This window comes from Nothobranchius furzeri, chromosome 18 (genome assembly GCF_043380555.1).
Source record: "Nothobranchius furzeri strain GRZ-AD chromosome 18, NfurGRZ-RIMD1, whole genome shotgun sequence".
Classification (NCBI taxonomy): domain Eukaryota; kingdom Metazoa; phylum Chordata; class Actinopteri; order Cyprinodontiformes; family Nothobranchiidae; genus Nothobranchius; species Nothobranchius furzeri.
Window position 1 is genome coordinate 13,019,761 of NC_091758.1, and position 19,271 is coordinate 13,039,031.

At 46.7% G+C, this 19,271-nt stretch overlaps 1 protein-coding gene across 6 annotated transcripts; it reads right to left on the reverse strand.

Annotated features, from left to right (window-relative positions):
* Positions 1 to 8,080: 8,080 nt before the first annotated feature.
* Positions 8,081 to 18,238, reverse strand: smarce1 (SWI/SNF related BAF chromatin remodeling complex subunit E1). Of its 6 annotated transcripts, none has more exons than XM_015968913.3 (11): positions 18,140 to 18,238; positions 17,576 to 17,635; positions 15,448 to 15,491; positions 14,769 to 14,867; positions 10,612 to 10,704; positions 10,019 to 10,150; positions 9,746 to 9,917; positions 9,505 to 9,677; positions 9,288 to 9,389; positions 8,608 to 8,854; positions 8,081 to 8,526 (listed from the first exon to the last, which is right to left on the reverse strand). In XM_015968913.3, the coding sequence occupies exons 2-11, from the start codon at positions 17,580 to 17,582 to the stop codon at positions 8,231 to 8,233; spliced, it is 1,365 nt and encodes a 454-aa protein (XP_015824399.1). In that variant the 5' UTR covers positions 17,583 to 17,635; positions 18,140 to 18,238; the 3' UTR covers positions 8,081 to 8,230. The 6 variants fall into 6 exon arrangements, with proteins under 6 accessions (XP_015824399.1, XP_015824400.1, XP_015824397.1 ...); XM_015968914.3 differs by having other exon boundaries at positions 10,624 to 10,704; positions 18,041 to 18,180; XM_015968911.3 differs by having other exon boundaries at positions 18,041 to 18,180.
* Between the last annotated feature and the right edge of the window lie 1,033 nt (positions 18,239 to 19,271).

Below are 19,271 nucleotides of genomic sequence, written 5' to 3' on the forward strand. Positions count from 1 at the left end.
GGGAAACGGGTAATAATGGCTCTTTGATGGGAACAGGTTGCCGACCCCTGGATAAGATCTGAGCTGGTAAAACAAAAATCCTCATCAGCAGGCGTTTTTGAAAGTGTGTGTGTGTGTGTGTGTGGGGGGGGGGGGGGCACAGCTGCCAATCACAAATTTTGCCGGGGACATGTCCCTGGCGTCCCCGGTTAAAATGACGCCTATGATTGTGGCTGAACTCAGTTGTTTCTGAGACAGGAACACACACACACACACCCCTTCCTGCAGATCTGCCACCCTTCACCACTTACAGCCTCATCATTGGTTAGGGTTAGGGCTGACCCATGATGGAATATTATTCCATTTTATGTTCTTTCAATATTGGGTGGGATTGACTTCTTTCTAATCTGTAATTATAACACTGATAAGATCCTGCAAAAATGTCCGCCTTTCACCGCCAGGCCTTTCTTTCATGGTCTCTCATTTACAAACACAACTTCTCACCACACAACTACTTCATCTGGAACAACAAAGACATCTTGTATAAACACAAAACTATTTTTTTTAGAATATTGGTTTCAACACAACATTAAATGGGTAGATCAGCTGTTTAATCCTGACGGACTTCTATTTACATATGAAGAGTTTCTTAGGAAATATTACATAAGTCCTGGAGATTATGCATCAGTGTTTGGTGCCATCCCATCTGGTGTGTGTGTGCTGTTTAAAGATCAACAGAGAGTTGATGCTGGTGAACTTTGTTATTCCCAAGTGACACACCTGTAGGGAAAATTAGTTTCTCCAGTTTTCCTGCCAATAACAACAGATCTATCCGAGCGTTGTTCCAGGGAAATATTGCAACGTTACCCCGTGCCTCATCTCACTGGAATATATTTGTGAATGATTCCGTGGAAAAAGGTCTGGCCACTACCTAATAGATATATGATTAATAACAAAGTAAAATAAATATCCTTTAAACTTTGTCATAGATTCCATCCAGTTAAATCTTATATTGAATATAGATTCAAGAAAGATATTGACTTGAACTGTAGCTTCTGCAATGCATGTCCTGAAACTGCTATTCATTAATTTTGGCACTGCCTGGCAGTTCAAACCTTTTGGCAGGAACTTTGTGATTTTATTCATGTCCATATTGTTACTAATGTTGTTTTATGTTGGAGAATGTGCTGTTTGGTCTTTTTGAAACTGGTTTGAACAAAAACTCTATACATGACTGACCTCTTCATTTTGATGGTGAAGTTTTATGTCCACTGTTGTAAATATTCAGGTAAAAAACATGCTTTGCAGCATACTTTAATACTTTCAAACGATACATATTTTCTATTAATAATTCTAAAAGACAGAAGGCTCTTAAAACTATTGAAATATGTAAACTTTTTAATGTTTTCATTTGAATACTAATACCCCTATTATGATCTAGCATTATTATTATGATTTTATTTTATTTTTTGTTATTCCATTATCCAGAGTCGGGTCGCGGGGGCAGTAGCCTAAGTCGAGAGGCCCAGACTTCCCTCTCCCCAGCCACTTGGGCCAGCTCCTCCGGGGGAATCCCAAGGCGTTCCCTGGCCAGGTGAGAGACATAGTCCCTCCAACGTGTCCTGGGTCTACCTATAGGCCTCCTCCCGGTTGGATGTGCCCGGAAAACCTCACCAGGGAGGCATCCAGGAAGCATCCTGACCAGATGCCCGAGCCACCTCAACTGGCTTATCTCGATGTGGAGGAACAGCGGGTCTACTCCCAGCCCCTCCCAGATGACGGAGCTTCTTACCCTATCTCTAAGGGAGAGCCCAGCCACTCTTCAGAGAAAACTCATGTCACCCGCTTGTATCCGCCATCTCGTTCTTTTGGTCACCACCCAAAGCTCATGACCAAAGGTGAGGGTAGGATTATTATTCTTTTTTTAAATTATCTTTCTGTCTTCTTTTTTTCCATCCTCTTTTTCCTCCTAGGCATTCTTCTAGATGTAAGATTCACATTGTAACTGTTACCAAAGCTCATATATGTGTATTTGTGTATAACTTAAAAAAAATAAAAATACAAGGGAGACAAGCACACACGGAGACGTTTTCCCCTCAGACTCTCCTGGGGAGTGTTGCAAAGCAATTCCCCGCCAGACGCTAGAGGGCGTATCGCTGTTCTGTGGTATCCTGTCATGCATGCGGTCTAAAGGCCCAATCCCAATACTCGCGCAGCGCCCTGCGGTCTTCAGCAAAGAGCACTTGGAAAGAGTGCACAGTAGGGTTTGAGTGCGTAGTACACAAGTGTGCAAATAATTGCAGAATTGGGACAGGGAGCATTGCGTCATCGATCGCAACGCATGTCGGGATTCTGGCCGCTGTGAAACTTTTTTCAGAAACCTTTATTAACAACGTTCAAACAAACAACAAAACAGTTATTGGAAATAAATTTAACTTCATTGCTGCTTTGTCTAAAACATTCAGAGAATCAAATAATCGTCCTAAAATGAACTAATTTCATTAGAAAATACATATTTTCAGAAAAGGAACTTGAGCCTTTTCTCCTGCAGCAATGACTTGTGGGTAATGCCCTTGCCCGAGGTTCGCATCGCTGCAGATTTGGGTGAAGTGCAGATTAAGGGTGCAATGGGGCGTGGTCAACTTCTGCACTTGAGAATCGGGACACCCTACGCACTTGCACCCCTGGCCGGGAACGCGCAATTGAAGGGCGCAAGGGTGCAAGTGCGAGTACTGGGATTGGGCCCAAGATAAGTGTGTTTAGATTGTTTTTTGTATTTCTGAGACTTTTTAACAGGAACAAATTTGTTCCTCATCCTCCTCCACCTCTTACTGCACTCATCACCTCCAAACCCACGTTTCCCGTCATTTCCGTGCACAAATAGTTGCGCATATTTTCACGCCTCCAATCATGGGGGAATGAAACGTTCATATTTTAGAGGTTTTCTGTGTTTATTCTTCAATCTTCTCCTTGTCTGCCACTAGATGTCCTCGGCTCTCTGTTTTTGGGGGCACAATGGTTTTCAGAACTTTAAGGCTTTGTTAGCATCTGCAGAGCCGGAGATGTTGAATGAGGAAACTGATTTTTTACTTTGTTAAGTCTTCTTAAATATAGGAATATTTTGCACTTTTACATTTTCCTGGTTTGGGGGGGGGGGGGGGGGGGGGATGTTGTGGCTGACATGTTTTGATAAAAACAGCAAATATCCGACATCTTCTGTTCATCGACGACAAGTCCATGTGTGTGGACAGGCAGGGACAGCTAGGAAGAGCGAGAGCAACTGAGGGGTTAGCATGTGGCAAGCTAAATAAAGGAGTTGAACTCGACAACTAAGTGTTCTCATTCTGCACCCTACAACAGCGTACACGACATGGTGTCAGAAACTGGCGGAGAGATAAGTTTGTGTATTCCTGGGATGGAAGGTGACCAGGAACAACCTTGGCCCAGAGTGGCGGCTGCATCACAGGCGGCAACACCACCAATGGCGACGTTTACTATCAAACCGCCCGAGCCCTTCGACTTTTCCAGGCCTCAGGAGTGGGAGAGGTGGATTAGGAGATTTGCGGTTAAGGGTGGCCAGCAACTTGGACTCGTCCACGGATGCGAACCAGGTGAACACTCTGGTTTACTGTATGGGCGATGAAGCAGACAACGCGCTGCGCAGCCTGGACCTAACGGGCGCACAGCATCAGCGATGCAACGCGGTCAAGTTAGTATTCAACAGGTTCTTTGTCCCGAGGAAAAATGTCATATATGAGCGAGCTAAACTCAACAAGAGAGTCCAGCAGCCGGCGGAACCCGTGGACGCATTCATTACGGCGCTGTACGCTCTGGCGGAGAACTGTGAGTACGGCAACTTGCATGATGAACTTCTGAGGGACAATTAGTGGTGGGGCTTAAAGATTCGTCATTGTCTGAGAAGATGCAACTTGATAAAGACCTCACCCTGGCAAAGGCCATTACAATGGCTAGACAGTCGGAAGAAATTAAGAGACAACAGTCAGACTTGAGAGAGCCGAGTGACAACGCAGCAGCTGTGGACACGATGCAATTCAGGGGAGGAAAACCGTTCAAACAGAAATACAAGGAGTCTTCTCAGGGGCAACAGAGAAACCTGAGGCTGGGGGAAGCGCTACAGAAACCAAATCATGCGGCAGGTGTGGACAGACGCCCTTTCATTCAATGTCCCAGTGCCCGACTAATTCAGTGGAGTGTCATAACTGCGGGAAACGTGGTCACTTTGAGAGGATGTGCAGGTCAGCAAAGTCAGTGCATGAGGTCACTGAAGATGTCGACGAACTGTTTCTGGGTGAAACAGCCTCCGGGGCGGGTCCATGTATGCAGACATTAACATAAGAGAGAGCACAGTACACTTTAAGATTGATACGGGGGCTGATGTCACAGCCATCCCAGAACAGGTGTAGAAAGAGATCACACGCCGTGAAGGGAGGCTTGAGGATGTCCCCAGGTCCCTCTATGGTCCTGGGGGAATAAAACTGATGGTTGTGGGAGCGGTCACGGAAAAGCTCTCATATAAAGAAAAGAGCATTGTGAAGACAAGCTTTATTGTGAGAGACCTTCAAGTGCCTCTGTTGAGCAGACCAGCATCCGTGGGCCTTAAGCTGGTGGCTAGAGTCGACATGATTAATAGAGAGACAGTTAAACAAGTGTTTCCCAAACTCTGTGATGGACTGGGGCTCGTCCAGAGAACATATACTTTTAAGCTCAAACCTGATGCTTAGCCATCCTCCCTCAAAGTGCCACGTGGCGTCCCACTAATGAGCAAAGTGAGGGACGAGCTAAGTAAAATGGAACGCATGGGGGTCATCAGCCACATAGAGAAACCAACAGACTGGTCCTGCGATATGGTGGTTCCAAAAAAGGACAAGGAAGAAGTCCACATCTGCGTAGACATGACGCCCCTAAACGAGTCAGTATGCCGGGAAAAATGTATTCTCCCCTCGGTAGAGCAGACCTTGGGCATGCTGTCAGGAGCTTTATATTTCACAAAGCTGGATGCTAATAGAGGGTTCTGGCAAACTCCCCTGTCACGCGAGTCTGCGCTTTACACCACCTTCATTACACCGTTTGGGCGGCATCATTTTAACCGCCTCCCCTTTGGCATCTCGTCTGCCCCTGAGCATTTTCAGAATATGATGGTCACAGAGATCCTGGGTGGGCTAGAGGGGGTAGTCTGCCACATTGATGACATTCTGGTATGGGGGGCCACAGAAGAGCAACATGACGCCAGGGTCCCTGCAGTGCTGGAACGGGCAGATAAAGCAGGGGTGATGCTTAATATGGAAAAATGTGAGTTTGGAAAGACTGAGATTAAGTTTCTGGGCTATGTCATTTCAGCAGATGGCATTCGGCCGGATCCAGAGGAAAAAAGAGTAGTGATGGAAATGGAGGAACCCTCAAACCTGAGTCACCTTAGAAGCTTCTTAGGAATGGTAAATCAACTAGGGAAATTCCTGCCCAACCTGGCTGAAAAAGAAAGCGCTGAGGGACCTGCTGTCCAAAAAGAACCAGTGGTGCTGGGGTCATGAACCCGCAGTCTCAATAAGGAGCTTTCCACCACGCCGGTCCTCCAACTAAACGATCCAAACATAGCACTAAAAATATCAGCTGGCACTTCATCGTATGGACTTGGGGCGGTGATACTCCAGAAAAAGGATGAGGTATGGTCCCCGGTCGCCTACGCTTCCAGGTCGTTAAGAGACACGGAACAACGCTATGCTCAGCTGGAAAAAGAGGCACTGGCGCCAACATGGGCCAGTGAGAGGTTCAGTGATTTCATCCTGGGCCTACAGTTTGAACTGTAAACGGACCACAAACCATTAGTGAGTTTACTGGGGGGGTGGGAGACAGGCCTTGGATGCACTGCCTCCCAGACTGCAGAGGTTCCGGATGCGCTTAATGAGGTACTCATACAAAATAGTGTGTGCACCCGGGAAGACCCTCACAACTGCTGACACACCTTCCTGCGCTCCCCTCAGATACAAAGCTACCCAAGTGGACAATACACTCATGGAGGACACCAACATCTACATGGATTAGACAGTAAACCTCCTCACGAGTGACAAATATCTGGCGGAACTTCGACAAGTTGAATGCTGACATCTGTTCTCAAGTCATGAGGTTCTGCGCAGAAGGTTGGCCAGATAGAGATCACACACAAGGCCCGATCAGACACTACTGGCGAGAGAGAGCACACCTCAGTGTACGTAATGGATGGCTCCAAGATTGGTTGTCCCTGCCTGCATGAGGAACGACATTCTAGACAAGATCCATGAAGGCCATCAGGGGCTGGTCAAGTGTGAGGAACATGCCAGACCAGCTGTGTGGTGGCCAGGGCTGAGCGACCAGATACGTGAATTTGTAACCGACTGCAGGGTGTGCATTAAAGAACGAACGAAAGCCAGAGAACCACTTCTGCCAAGCACACTTCCAGACAGACCCTGGCAAAAACTAGGAGCAGACCTATTCACCCTGAAGGGGAAAACATACCTTCTGGTGGTAGATCGTTTCTCTAGATTTGTAGAGATGGCCCAACTCAACCCCACAAGATCCACAGATGTCATCACTCATCTGAAATCCATGATGGCTCGTCGTGGAATCTGTGAGGTTCGGGTCAGTGACAACTGCCTCGTTTGCTGGACATGGATGGCGCAATTTGCTGCTAAATATGGCTTTAAACGTGTGACCAGCAGCCCTAGATACCCTCAAAGCAACGCAGAGGCAGAGCGCGCTGTCCAGTCTGTCAAAATACTGCTCACGAAGGCCAAGGACCCTTACCGTGCCCTTCTAGCAACACCGCTGAGTAATGGTTACAGCCCGGCTCAACTGCTCATTGGACGCCATCTTCGTACCACTCTCCCAATCCTCCCAGAGAGACTACAGCCTGCTGTACCCGCCCTGCAGGCTCACCAACAGAAAGACACAGAGAGGAGACGGATGGACATACATAACTACAACAGCAGACACAGGGCAAGAGACCTGCCATTGGCTCCCGGAGAGGAAGTCTGGATCACGGCTGCAAAGACACAGGGAACTGTGACATCCAAACATCAAAGCCCAAGATCATACCTGGTTGAGGGACCACAGGGCTTGCTGAGGAGAAATTTGAACCATCTTGTGTCTATGCCAACAGCAGAGAATCAGGGCAACGACCAGGAAAAACATCCCTCAGATCAAGACTCCCGGTCGCCAGCAAAGACACTACGAGCACCCCAGATTTTGTGACAACTAGGTCTGGTAGAGAGGTCAGAAGGCCACAGAGACTGGACCTGTGAGACTTTTTGGGTCCAAGTAATGCAGATGTGTTATGGTCTGATTAAAATAAATAAAAAGACAGGTGTTCAAGTACAGAAGCTGGATGTGAAATGAAATGGTTTAGTTGGGTGTTGTTAATGCACTGTTTTCACAAACTGGCAGAAAGGGGGATGTGGTATAATCTGGTAATACAAGGAGTGGCCAGGCGGGGGAGCTAGGGAGAGCAACTGAGGGGTTAGCATGTGGCAAGCTAAATAAAGGAGTTGAACTCGTTCTGCACCCTACAACAGCGTACACGACAACAGGAAACAATCGTGATACATCGATATCGAATCAAAGACACACACACACACACACACACACACACACACAGATGGAGCCACCCGCTGACTAGGATACGACTTTATTTAGATAAGATCAGACAGTAGAAAAGAAAAATGAAAGACATTTTCACTAAACAGTTCATTTTAAGTAAGAAATCAGTCCTTTAAACACATCAGTGAGGTAAGCTGTGAGGGGGCGTGGCCTGTGAGTTCTGACCCTGGTGTCTGCAGGAACAGGTAAAAGTAAAAACGGTATAAAAATATAGTCGACCTGTAGACAGGCCGACTCAGTAGAGGCTTTACTTGCGCCTACATAAACATGACCAGTAGACGGAGACCAGGTGAAGTCTCATCTTCGTTTGTCAGGATTGAGTTTAGCATGCAGATTAGACTAGTGTGACCTGAAGTGACCCCAGACCTGGGCCTTCAGCACTAGAAGGTTGGTTAAAACGTCAGACACAAGATTACAGGAAAGCCTCTTTCTAGAAAGATCCACTATTCTAAAACACAAGCAGGTGTGTGTGTGTGTGTGTGTGTGTGTGTGTGTGTGTGTGTGTGTGTGTGGCCCATCTGTTAGCAGCGACCAGCTCAGTTAAGATCAGGACTAGACACCTTCCTGAAGCGTTGTCAGCACGAGCAGCACCCCCACCCCCTCACATATCATACTGCTGGCTGGGGAGGAGAAGTGATGGTGGTGGTGGGGGACTTGGGTCCTCTGACGGTGCAGCACCACTGCTAGCAGGGCCGGAGTTAGCTGGGGGCTCTGCGGCTGCTGCTCCAGGGGTGCCGTCTACTGGGGGGGGCATGCTGTTGCTGTTGTCACTGCTGACGGGAGTGCTGCTCTCCCGGGGGGGCTCGGCAGGAGCAGCTTTGTCAGAGCCAGAAGGAGAATCAGTTGGAGGTGGAGCAGCCTGTTGGTCGGTGAGGGTGTCTGCAGCTGCTGCTTCATCTGTGGGGGCAGGACGGACACCATGAGCCCCCGCCCTTCTCTATTCATGTCAGCTTGGTTTATTCAGGCTGGAGGTCATACCTGTCTCCATCGGTGTGGGCTTGTCCTCCTCTTTGGTCCCTGAGGTGGCGTTAGCGGTGCCGCTAGCAGCAGGGTTGCTCTGCTCTGCAGCTTTGCTCCCAGCAGCTTCCTGCAGCTGCGCAGCCTTCTCCGCCTGCTCAGCTGCGTCATGCTCCCGCTCCTCCGCCCGCCGCCGCGCAGCCTCTTCAGCCGCAGCCATCTCCGCTGCCAGCTTTTCCATGTCCACCTCAATTTTCTGACTACACAGCTAGGAAGGAGCAGGAAGGAGGGAAAAATCACAGGTCACGCTCCTCAGACGTGCAGAGCTGGATTATCGTTGCTGGGTGTTAAACATGCTGTTTGTTCAGGAACCCACAGCCTGGCTACAGTAACCTGCTGCTGCCATCAACAGGCTCTTACTGCTGATGAAGCTCACCTCAACACGAGGTCAGCTCATGTCCTAACATTCCCGAGTAGTTCAGATGTTTGAAATTTTCCACGATAATCCCTAATAATCTCAGTTGGTTCATTATCATTTTCTTAAGAGCGACGCAGTAAAATATACAAATGTCAGAGGTCACCATGGCGGCGCCCACTGTTAAAGGTGTGCAGCACGGGGGACATTGTCCCTGCTGGGACATTGTCCCCTGCTGGGTGTTTGTGGGTAAAAACATCGTTTTAGGTGAACATGTCACATCTACCCGCTTCAGCTCAGTGTTGAATGAGTCCGTCGTCTCCAGGAAGCGTCTCTTCTTCTCTTGATGGCGGTCCTCGATCTGCAGAAGCTCTGCCTCCAGCTTCCTCTGAAACCACCAAGACATCAGCTGATTAGCTGCGTCTGCGCTCGCCGCACCTTTGAGCTGCGGTCGCGTCGCAGGAGGACACGAGAGTGAAACGGGGCCGTTCCCTCCAACCTACCTGGTGTACCATGAGAGACTGGACCTGTCTCTTTAGAACCTGCATGCGGGCCGTGGTGACCACAGAGCGAACGTCAGGAACCACAAACTCACTCAGGATGTCGCTGATGAGCCGATGGTTCCTCTGGAAACGAGCTGCTGCGGAGTGTTTTACTGAGAAGCCATCATCGTAGTCTGAAGTGAAAACACACGCGGGGTTAAAACGCTGCGCTAACGCCACCCTCTCTAAATCAGGAACTTGCCATCGGGGTCTTCAGCAGGCTGGATACTCATGTACGGCTCTCCTTTGTCCATACGACTCTGCCTCTGCCTGCTCTCCTCCTCCATGGCCGCCTCGGCCCGGTTCTTGGCGTTGACATAAGCCAGGTAGGCTGGTGAGTTATGGTAGGCCTTCAGAGAGTCGTTGTATTCTATCTGCAGATGGAGACAGAAGCAGCTGTTTGATAAGCACCATTATGAGCAGTAGTGAGGTTCAAACGTGGCCACCAAGTCCCAGCTGGGGGGCGTTCTAGTACCTTCTCAGCCTCGTACTCGTTTAGGTAGTCCTGCTTCTCTTCATCAGTCAGGTCTCTCCACATTCCTCCAATAATCTTCCCAATCTCCCACAGCTTCAGGTCTGGGTTGGATGCCTTCACTTGGTCCCAAACCTTCCATGTGTGCACACGAGACGCAAACAATCATGCAACCATCAGATCAACCGGCTCAGGAATCAGAAAGCACGGCTACAGCAGGAGTTGAAGGAGGAAAAGCACGAAGGGAAGAGGTGAAAACTAGTATCCAGGTTCATTCCTTACAAAAGTTCTACGGAAGTAATTATTAAACTTATGCCTGCATACAATCTGAGCAGGTTGTTGAGGCATTCAGGGGTAACTGTACAGCTCTGAAGCAGGTTGGAGTGAAAGGATAGCAGACAACACTGAGACACGCGGCTAGAGGAGTTAGATCAGCGGTAAAGCTGACAGAGCGGAGAGTGGACAGGCTCCACGCGGTGGTGGAGGTGGTAGCGAGGCGTCATGGCTTGGCTGTTTCCCACCCTCAAACCCCTGCAGACCTTTCAGGGGAGGAGAGGACAAGCAGTAAAAGCAGACACCGTGGATGGGTGTCTTACCTTCCTGCTTACCTTCCGGCTGTACCGCATGTATGGCATCAGCGGCTTGTCTGGAGGTTTGGGAGGCTTTGGGACGGTGATCCCCGAAGAGTTCTGTAGAAGTGAGACAGAAAGGGGGCAAAGACGGGAAGATGGTGTGATTATGGAGATGGATGGGAAAAAGGAGAGAAAAACAACCATAAAACACCAGAATCGGGTCAACATGAAAACTAACCAGGTTACTTTGGAGTTGAAGCAAAGAGCTAACAGATGGAACATCGACCGACGCCCATTTCAGGGAGCCAAAGGCAGCTGATGGTGACCTGGCTTTGTTGCTACTGGACTATACTGTTTAACAAAGCGGATCTTATTCATTTGTAGCTTATTAGCATTAGTTGGCTTGTGTTAGCATTAGCTCGTTGTTAGCACTAGCTGCAGCAGGGTTGTTTACTACAGTTGTAATTCCACTTTCATCCAGTAGAGCGAGAAGCAGGAAACTTATTTAGAGTTGCCTTAAGCTTTATTTCTCCACGTCCTCCTTTTCAGAAGATCATTCTATCTTCTGAAAGTCCAGCTTTTTAGACTCCGTCCTGCACACGGGTCAATCTCTGATGCTGCTGTGGCCCCCAGACTCTGGACCTCTCTCCCCCTGAAGCCGGGCGTACACTGTGCGATATTTCACTCGTAGCACTCAGCTTCAGCTCAAACTGTACGACTTCCTCGCAGAGCAGATCTCACGAGCCAGGCGCTCACACTGTACGTCTGGTAGCAACACGTCGGACCTAAAAATATGCTAAAAATAGCAGTTTTTACACAACACGTTAGACTTTTTGGTTTTGTTTTGCCTGTTGTCCTTCGGGAGCGCTGCAGGAGGACACACAGGGATTTATGGGGGTTGGATGAGGAAAACAAAATAAAGAAAGTAAATCTGTGTTTTGTGATCAGTTTAATTTGACATGAACACGACAAACACGCTTTCTTGACAATCTTTGTGAGTAAAATAAACGTGTAGAAACAAAAACGAACAATGTGTGTTATTAGGGAAACAGCGGGCGAGTGGTGTTGATGCAGGATTGCGCATGCGCCGTGAGCGGTTCTGATACTTTTTGGGTCGCAGCCACTTGCAGCGCCGCTTCAACAGTGCGATACCCTCACGAGGGACGAGCGAAATATTAAACACGCCAGAAGTCCGTGCGAGCTCACGACTGCTGATCGGTAGCTGGTCACGTGGTGTTAATCGCCTCTCGTAACCCCCTGTACACTACACGACCGCTCGGCGCAAAACTCACCCCGATGTCGTGGATTCTCGCACGAGTGGAAAATCGGCTCAAAAAAGTGAATAAGTCGCACAGTGCACACCCGGCTTGAGCCTGAGATCAGTGGACTCAGGGGTCTCCTTTAAACACCAGCTGAACGCACACTTTTCAGGCTGGCTTTCGCGTGACCTTCATCACCACCTTCTCTTCGTTCTGCCATTACCGGATGAAATCACGCGACGTACACACAGACTGGCTTTTCTTGTTCATTTTAACATATTTTTTGTTCCTCATAATTTTTGCTCATTTTAGCTTTTCTAATTTTACATGATACATTTTAGTGATTTTTTTTACTTATTTGTTCTTGTGAAGTGCCTTGCGGTTAGGGTTAGACAAACCATTTCACCCTTGAAACTCATCCTCCAGCTCTTTGGTCCAGTAACGGTTTCTTCTTAATGAAACAGGCACAAACGTACTTTGCAGCCACCATTATTGGGAGTCTTAAGCCACGCCCATCTACTTCCCGACCACGGGTCCTCGGAAGAACGATAAAAATGAGTACAAGTCAACGGGGCTAAAAACACTACTTTCTAATTGCGTTCGTGTGCACGTGTGATTTCTGTGAATTTTAAACACTACATTTGATACAAAGAAAGCACTTATTTTCGAACAGGGGGAAACTTGTCTTTAGGTTTTGTATGAAAATAAGTCCAGGACTACAAAAGCGCACCACCAAAGTGACGTCATCAAACCAGAGCTAATCCAAGGGAAAATGGCCAGAAGTTCAGCGAACTTCAAATCCTTCCTTCAGGAGGAAAGAACCCCCATGAATCTGGCCGTGTGGCGAGTAGCAGCTACGCTGGGGGGAGGAGATTATGTGGTGATGTGCCAACGATTTATCAACTTTTACAAGTTGATGAATCTCAAAGTAGGTGACTGGCGTGGTCGGAACGCTCATCATTAGTTTTAATTTAATATAAGTACAAATTATGTGTGCTCTTAATAATCAAGCTCTATCATACATCAGTGGCCTGATTGTTCCATATGTCCCTCACCGAGCACTTCGCTCTCAGACTGCAGGTCTACTGGTGGTTCCAAGAATATCTAAAATTAGGATGGGAGGCAGATCTTTTAGTTATCAGGCTTCTCTCCTGTGGAACCAGCTCCCAGCTTTAGTCCGTGAGGCAGACACCTTGTCTACTTTTAAGACTAGGCTTAAAACATTTTTATTTGATAGGGCCTATGGTTAAAATCTGATGTTAGCCTAAATCCGGACAAGTGGGGGAGTAGAGGGAGGTGGAGTGTACAGTCGGTAAAGACGGCTCTCCCTTGCCCTGCCTCCAACATGCCTCCATCTAAATAGGATAGATTATCCAGAGTTATCTCTGTAGTTATGCTGCTATAGGCTTAGACTGCTGAAGGATACAATGACCACTTCTCACACTCTACTGCTTTCTTCTAGTCTGCTCTTTAACTGTACTATTTTATGCAATTTCAGCTGTTAACTTTATTTTATCTGTGTTTTTCTCCCCAGAAGAAGCGACAATGACGTTCTGCTGAGCTGTGGTGGCCTCATGGAGGGGGCCATCGACTAGCACACTGCTGCTAATCACTTAAACATTCTCTCTCTCTCCTGATAATAACTTTTTGGTTTCCTTGACGTTGGATGTGCTACTACTAGTTTATCCGTTTAATTATAGATCCACTAGGATAAATACAATAAAGTTTATCTTTCACCAAATAGAATATTTACTAAGACATCACAATATAACTATAGACACATTACTTGTCCGTGTGGGTGTGCGTGTGTGTGTGCTCTGTCTTCTCGATCCCCAGTGAGTCGTGGAGGATGGCTGCTTATACTGAGCCAGGATTCTCTGGAGGTTTCTTCCTGTTAAAAGGGAGTTTTCCTCTCCACTGTCGCTGCATGCTTGCTTAGTATGAGGATTGCTGTAAAGACTCTGACACTAGTCAGTGACTTGATGCAATTTGCTGGGTTCCTTATATAGGAAACATTATTTCTGATTGGCTTAATGAACTGTGAATTGGAATGTTTTATTATGTGAAGTGCCTTGAGACGACTCATGTCGTGATTTGGCGCTATATAAATAAACTTGAATTGAAACTTGAATCCAGGGCGAAAGGCAAAGCGGATTAGAAAATAACTCTTTTGGTCCCGTTTAGGGACTCATGAGCCGACCAGAGAGGCTCCTGTAGTGGACGGGCTCCTTTCCACCAGCCACCAAGTGTAAAAAAAAAAAAGGACGTGTCCCAAAGGCGAATGAGCCTCTTTGCAGCCACCATTACGTTTTCAGTCTAGTCTTACGTGCTACGCTTTCAAAACATGTCCAATTCTGCAATTTAGATCAGGCCAGACAGGAAGTCAAACACAAAAGCAGCAAAACATAAAGAAACTTTCAAAATAAAAGTCATGTCCAGTGACCCATTCGTCATTCCCTGTGGGACGCCTGAAGTGGGAGGTGAACAGAAAATAAAGCACAAACCTTTTGCTTTTCTTTTAAACATTCTTTTGATTTTTATTCCACATGTTAATTTTTATTGGGCCATCCAAATGTGACGTGTGTGTGTGTGTGAGTGTGTGTGTGTGTGTGTGTGTGTGTGTGTGTGTGTGTGTGTGTGTGTGTGTGTGAGAGAGAGAGAAAGAGATCAGGTTGTTTTAACCATGTGCTGCCAAGGTGAGCCAGTCGACTCATTGCTGTCCATCATCATGAGAACAGATGTTTATGATACAGCCTGCAGGCAGAAGGTTAAGTGGGATGGCACAGTGCCAACACCAAGAATAAAAACTGTCTCACCTTCCATTCCCACAACCTCCTGTCTGTCTGCAATAATTCAAGTCTGACACTATATCCTCCCTTTTAACCCAAATCTTATTTTTGAGACCTTCGTAGTATCCATTACCCTGCTGGAGCCTCCGGAGCTCCCTCCCAGCCGGAGGTTGTTGTAGGCCAGATGGCTGTAAGGGTTGTAGCCCACAAACCCCGGGGTGGAAGGCATTTGCTGATGGAAGACAAATGAGACAAAACACGAATGAGAAATGGCTCACGAACAAGAGGAAGAGGGATAAACAAATAAGTGAATGGGAAGGGAAAACATGAAAATAGATTTTGAGTTGTTTTGTTCTGGATGACCTGAACATGCAAGGTAACAGCCGAGCAGCAGACTGCATTCAGAACAAGTGCACAACATGTGAACGCTGCACACGCAGCCACATTTAATCCTGGTTAATCAGGCACTCCTTCATAATGGGTTAGCAGCAGTTCAGCATGTTGCGCCCTGTGGCTGAAAGGCATCAAAACAAGCAGACACTGTTTGGACGAAAGGAACGGACTTTTTATGTTACAAATGTGGAAGTTCTTTAATCAGGTGACTACATTTGTTTCCCTCAGAGCAAACGAGACACTAGAGGGCAGCAACCTTCTTTAGGTCAAGCACTTAGTGGCATGGCAGGAAGTTAGTGAAGTGGGGATGGAGGCCTGAACAAGCTCTGTGGCTTAGAGAAAGATTAAAGAAATGCTGGGAAAGACACGTCCAGTAGCACGACTCTTAGCCGCTGTGGCCAGAGCGCGGTCACACTTACTGTGGTTGGGGCTGGGGGAGGAGGAGGAGCGTAGGACGGGCGCTCTGTCAAGAAAACAAAGAGATGAGGACGTCAGCCTGGTGTTCAATCTACCCCAGCACAGGTGGCTAGATTGGTCTTGATTCATTCATGAACCAACAATAAAAACTACTGATTTAACACCTGCTCATTTCAGAATGATCATACTGTCCATCTGCACCGAGACCTAAATATTTTCCATCGGCTTCAAAAGTGAAATTTAAATCAGTGAAGATGGTGCTGAACGCTGTAGACGCCTGTCCTGTCCACACAGACATCAGTCACCTGTCCACTCAGACATCAAGACACATGTCCTGTCCTGTCAGACCTCAGTCACCTGTCCTGTCCACGCAGACATCAGTCACCTGTCCTGTCCACACAGACATCAGTCACCTGTCCACTCAGACATCAAGACACATGTCCTGCCCACGCAGACATCAGAGACAGCTGTCCTGTCCTGTCAGACATCAGTCACCTGTCCTGTCCACGCAGACATCAAGACACATGTCCTGTCCACGCAGACATCAGAGACAGCTGTCCTGTCCTGTCAGACATCAGTCACCTGTCCTGTCCACGCAGACATCAAGACACATGTCCTGTCCACGCAGACATCAGAGACAGCTGTCCTGTCCTGTCAGACATCAGTCACCTGTCCTGTCCACGCAGACATCAAGACACATGTCCTGTCCACGCAGACATCAGAGACAGCTGTCCTGTCCTGTCAGACATCAGTCACCTGTCCTGTCCACGCAGACATCAGTCACCTGTCCTGTCCACGCAGACATCAGTCACCTGTCCTGTCCACGCAGACATCAGTCACCTGTCCTGTCCACGCAGACATCAAGACACATGTCCTGTCCACGCAGACATCAGTCACCTGTCCTGTCCACGCACACATCAGTCACCTGTCCTGTCCACGCACACATCAGTCACCTGTCCTGTCCACGCACACATCAGTCACCTGTCCTGTCCACGCAGACATCAGTCACCTGTCCTGTCCACACAGACATCAAGACACATGTCCTGTCCTCACAGACATCAGTCACCTGTCCTGTCCACACAGACATCAGAGACAGCTGTCCTGTCCACGCAGACATCAGTCACCTGTGCTGTCCACACAGACATCAAGACACATGTCCTGTCCTCACAGACATCAGTCACCTGTCCTGTCCACACAGACATCAGACACATGTCCTGTCCACGCAGACATCAGAGACACCTGTCTTTACCTGAGATGGACAGCTGCCATGCTGCTGACAGCGGGCATTTATGCAGAAACTCTCATTTATAGACTTGCTGTCATTCTAAATACATCTTATTCAGGATCTGTGGGGCCAATCATGTTCCCTTTAAAAACTGTCTGCAAACAGAAAACTAAAGCTCAGATTGGCCTTGATAAGATAAGAACAACTTTATTTATCCCGAGGGAAATTGTTGTGTCATGTACATGCTCAAAGCAGTAGGAGAGACAAAGGAACAGGTGAAACAGATATAAGATATACGATATATACAGTAAAAATAGTGTACAGTAGTATACAATAGGATAGTGCAAGAGAAATACTCAGATAACTCAACAAATAAAATACATGACTGTATTCTGGTGAATAAGTAATTAAGCTATCAGTGCAGGCGATTTTCGAAAATGATCAGAGTATTGTGCAATAGAATTAAGGGTAGTAGCAGCATATGATGGAGGGATGCAAACATATTTCCAATAAGAACTCTTGGGTAATATTGCACGGTCTGGGATGGAACAGAATAGCCTAGGTAATAGTATTAGGAGAATCACCTACAGGGTGAGGAAGAGTTAAACTGAATGAATGACTCCATCCTGGTTTAAACAGCACAACATGAAAATGGATGTATATAGATCCATGATTGACAGCCTGGCAATGTCTCCTGTGTTAATCTGTAATATTTACCCAACAAAACTATCTTTATGTAAAGATTCACAAGCATAATAAATGTCACAGGTGCTCTTTGGGACACTCTGGTCTCTCCCAAAGGTTTTTGACAGAAAAAGCTGCATTAAAATCGGCCCTCTGTATAGAACAGAAACAGAAGGTTAATATTCTGACCTTCTCTGCAGCTCACGCGCACATCTACTTACTTGACATTATTGCAGGACAGTCCGGAGCGGCGGAGGATGAGCTACTTCAGGCTGGTCCGGCTGTGAAAAGAAATGATGATCTGATCGTGAACTCTTAGTGGGTAGAATGTTTTTGTAAGCGGAAACAGAGCCACTGCGAGATGATCAAAGATGGTCTCAAATGACCGAGTGGCTACGATCCTCCTGCTGCTGCTGAATGGGCCTGCCTGCTAAAGCTAGCAAGCTATCTAACCGGCGCCGCCCGCGCCAAATATAAACAAGAATCAAAACACAACTAAAGTAATGCTCAAAACGGATTAAATCAAGTAACGCACATACACATTTATTTATTAAAACCGCTAAAGATTTATACTTAAATCAATAACAGAAAATCTTTGACTATAAGGAAAGCTAAGCTAATAGACAAAAAGTCACCAGCTAGCCCTGAGCGCATAGAGCAATAACAAGCTCCACTAGCAGACTTACAGGAAACTCGGGCCCCTTACAGCTCCAGTCTCTCTTATTTTATGGTTTTAACGAACAAAGTGTGTAGATTTACGGCTGAGTCATTACTGGTCCACTCACTCTTTGTTCCCTCCTAGGACAAGCTTATTCCGCGTTTTACTTGTAACCGGAAGTCTGTCTTTCCTCCCCAGTAAGCAGGAAAAGCCCTTTCAAAATAAGACCATGTTTGGTCCTGCCTACATTTGACAAAAACCCCAAAAGCGGCGGAATGTTGTTTTATACCACCAGCCAATTATTCTCCATGGACATCACAGTGACCTAAATGATTCTGTGTTGTCCTGGCTTTTCATATTTTTGTTTGTTCTTTATTTTTACGCTATAATTTCCATAAAATAGTCTATCAAAAAAGAAATATAGTTATTTTTGTCTTTGTCTCCCACCGTCAGTCTGACGGCTGGAGCTTATAGTCTCTGTAGGATCGATTTTTTCTTTTACCTTTCTGGTCTTCATATCAATATCTGACACTACTTCTGGACATTAAATAAAGGAGAGGAGACAGTTTGCAACGGCAACGGTAAAACATCTGTGTCGCTCTGCCGTAGCTCCTTTATATTTTTTACAAGTTTAACAAAAAATCACTTCCTGTCTGAAACTACGGAAGCCCAAAGAAAGGATTAACAGAATAACTCAAACTCAAATTCACTATAAATGAAGCTTACATTCCGGCCCCTAATTGTTACTGCTGTGACATAACAATTACCAGATCAAAAACAAACAAACAAACAAAAAAAGATGTCATATTTACGCAAGTCAAACACACATGCAACAGAAACATTGCTTATTCAGTCAGCCTGTTCATTGAATATCCCTTGTAAACTAAACACACATCATTAAAATCACCTTCAATGAAACAAAACAAAATATTTCAACATTCATTGAGTAAACATCCATTTCTAGCAACAAACATAACTTGTCCACAGGTCTCTCCAGGACACTAGTTTTGGTTTTAACAAACACACGACGCACAAGTCCATGTGTATCCGGAACTGTTCGTTCAACTCTTCCCATCAGCCAAGACTTTCTTGGTGATGTTTCATCAACAATGAGAGCAACATCTCCTGATTTGAGATTTTGTCTCGTTACTGTCCACTTCCGTCTCTCCTGTAGAAGAGGCAAGTACTCTTTTGTCCAACGCTTCCAAAAAAATTCACCTTGCGTACAAGTCCTCCTTTTGAAACAACCCAGGAGGTAA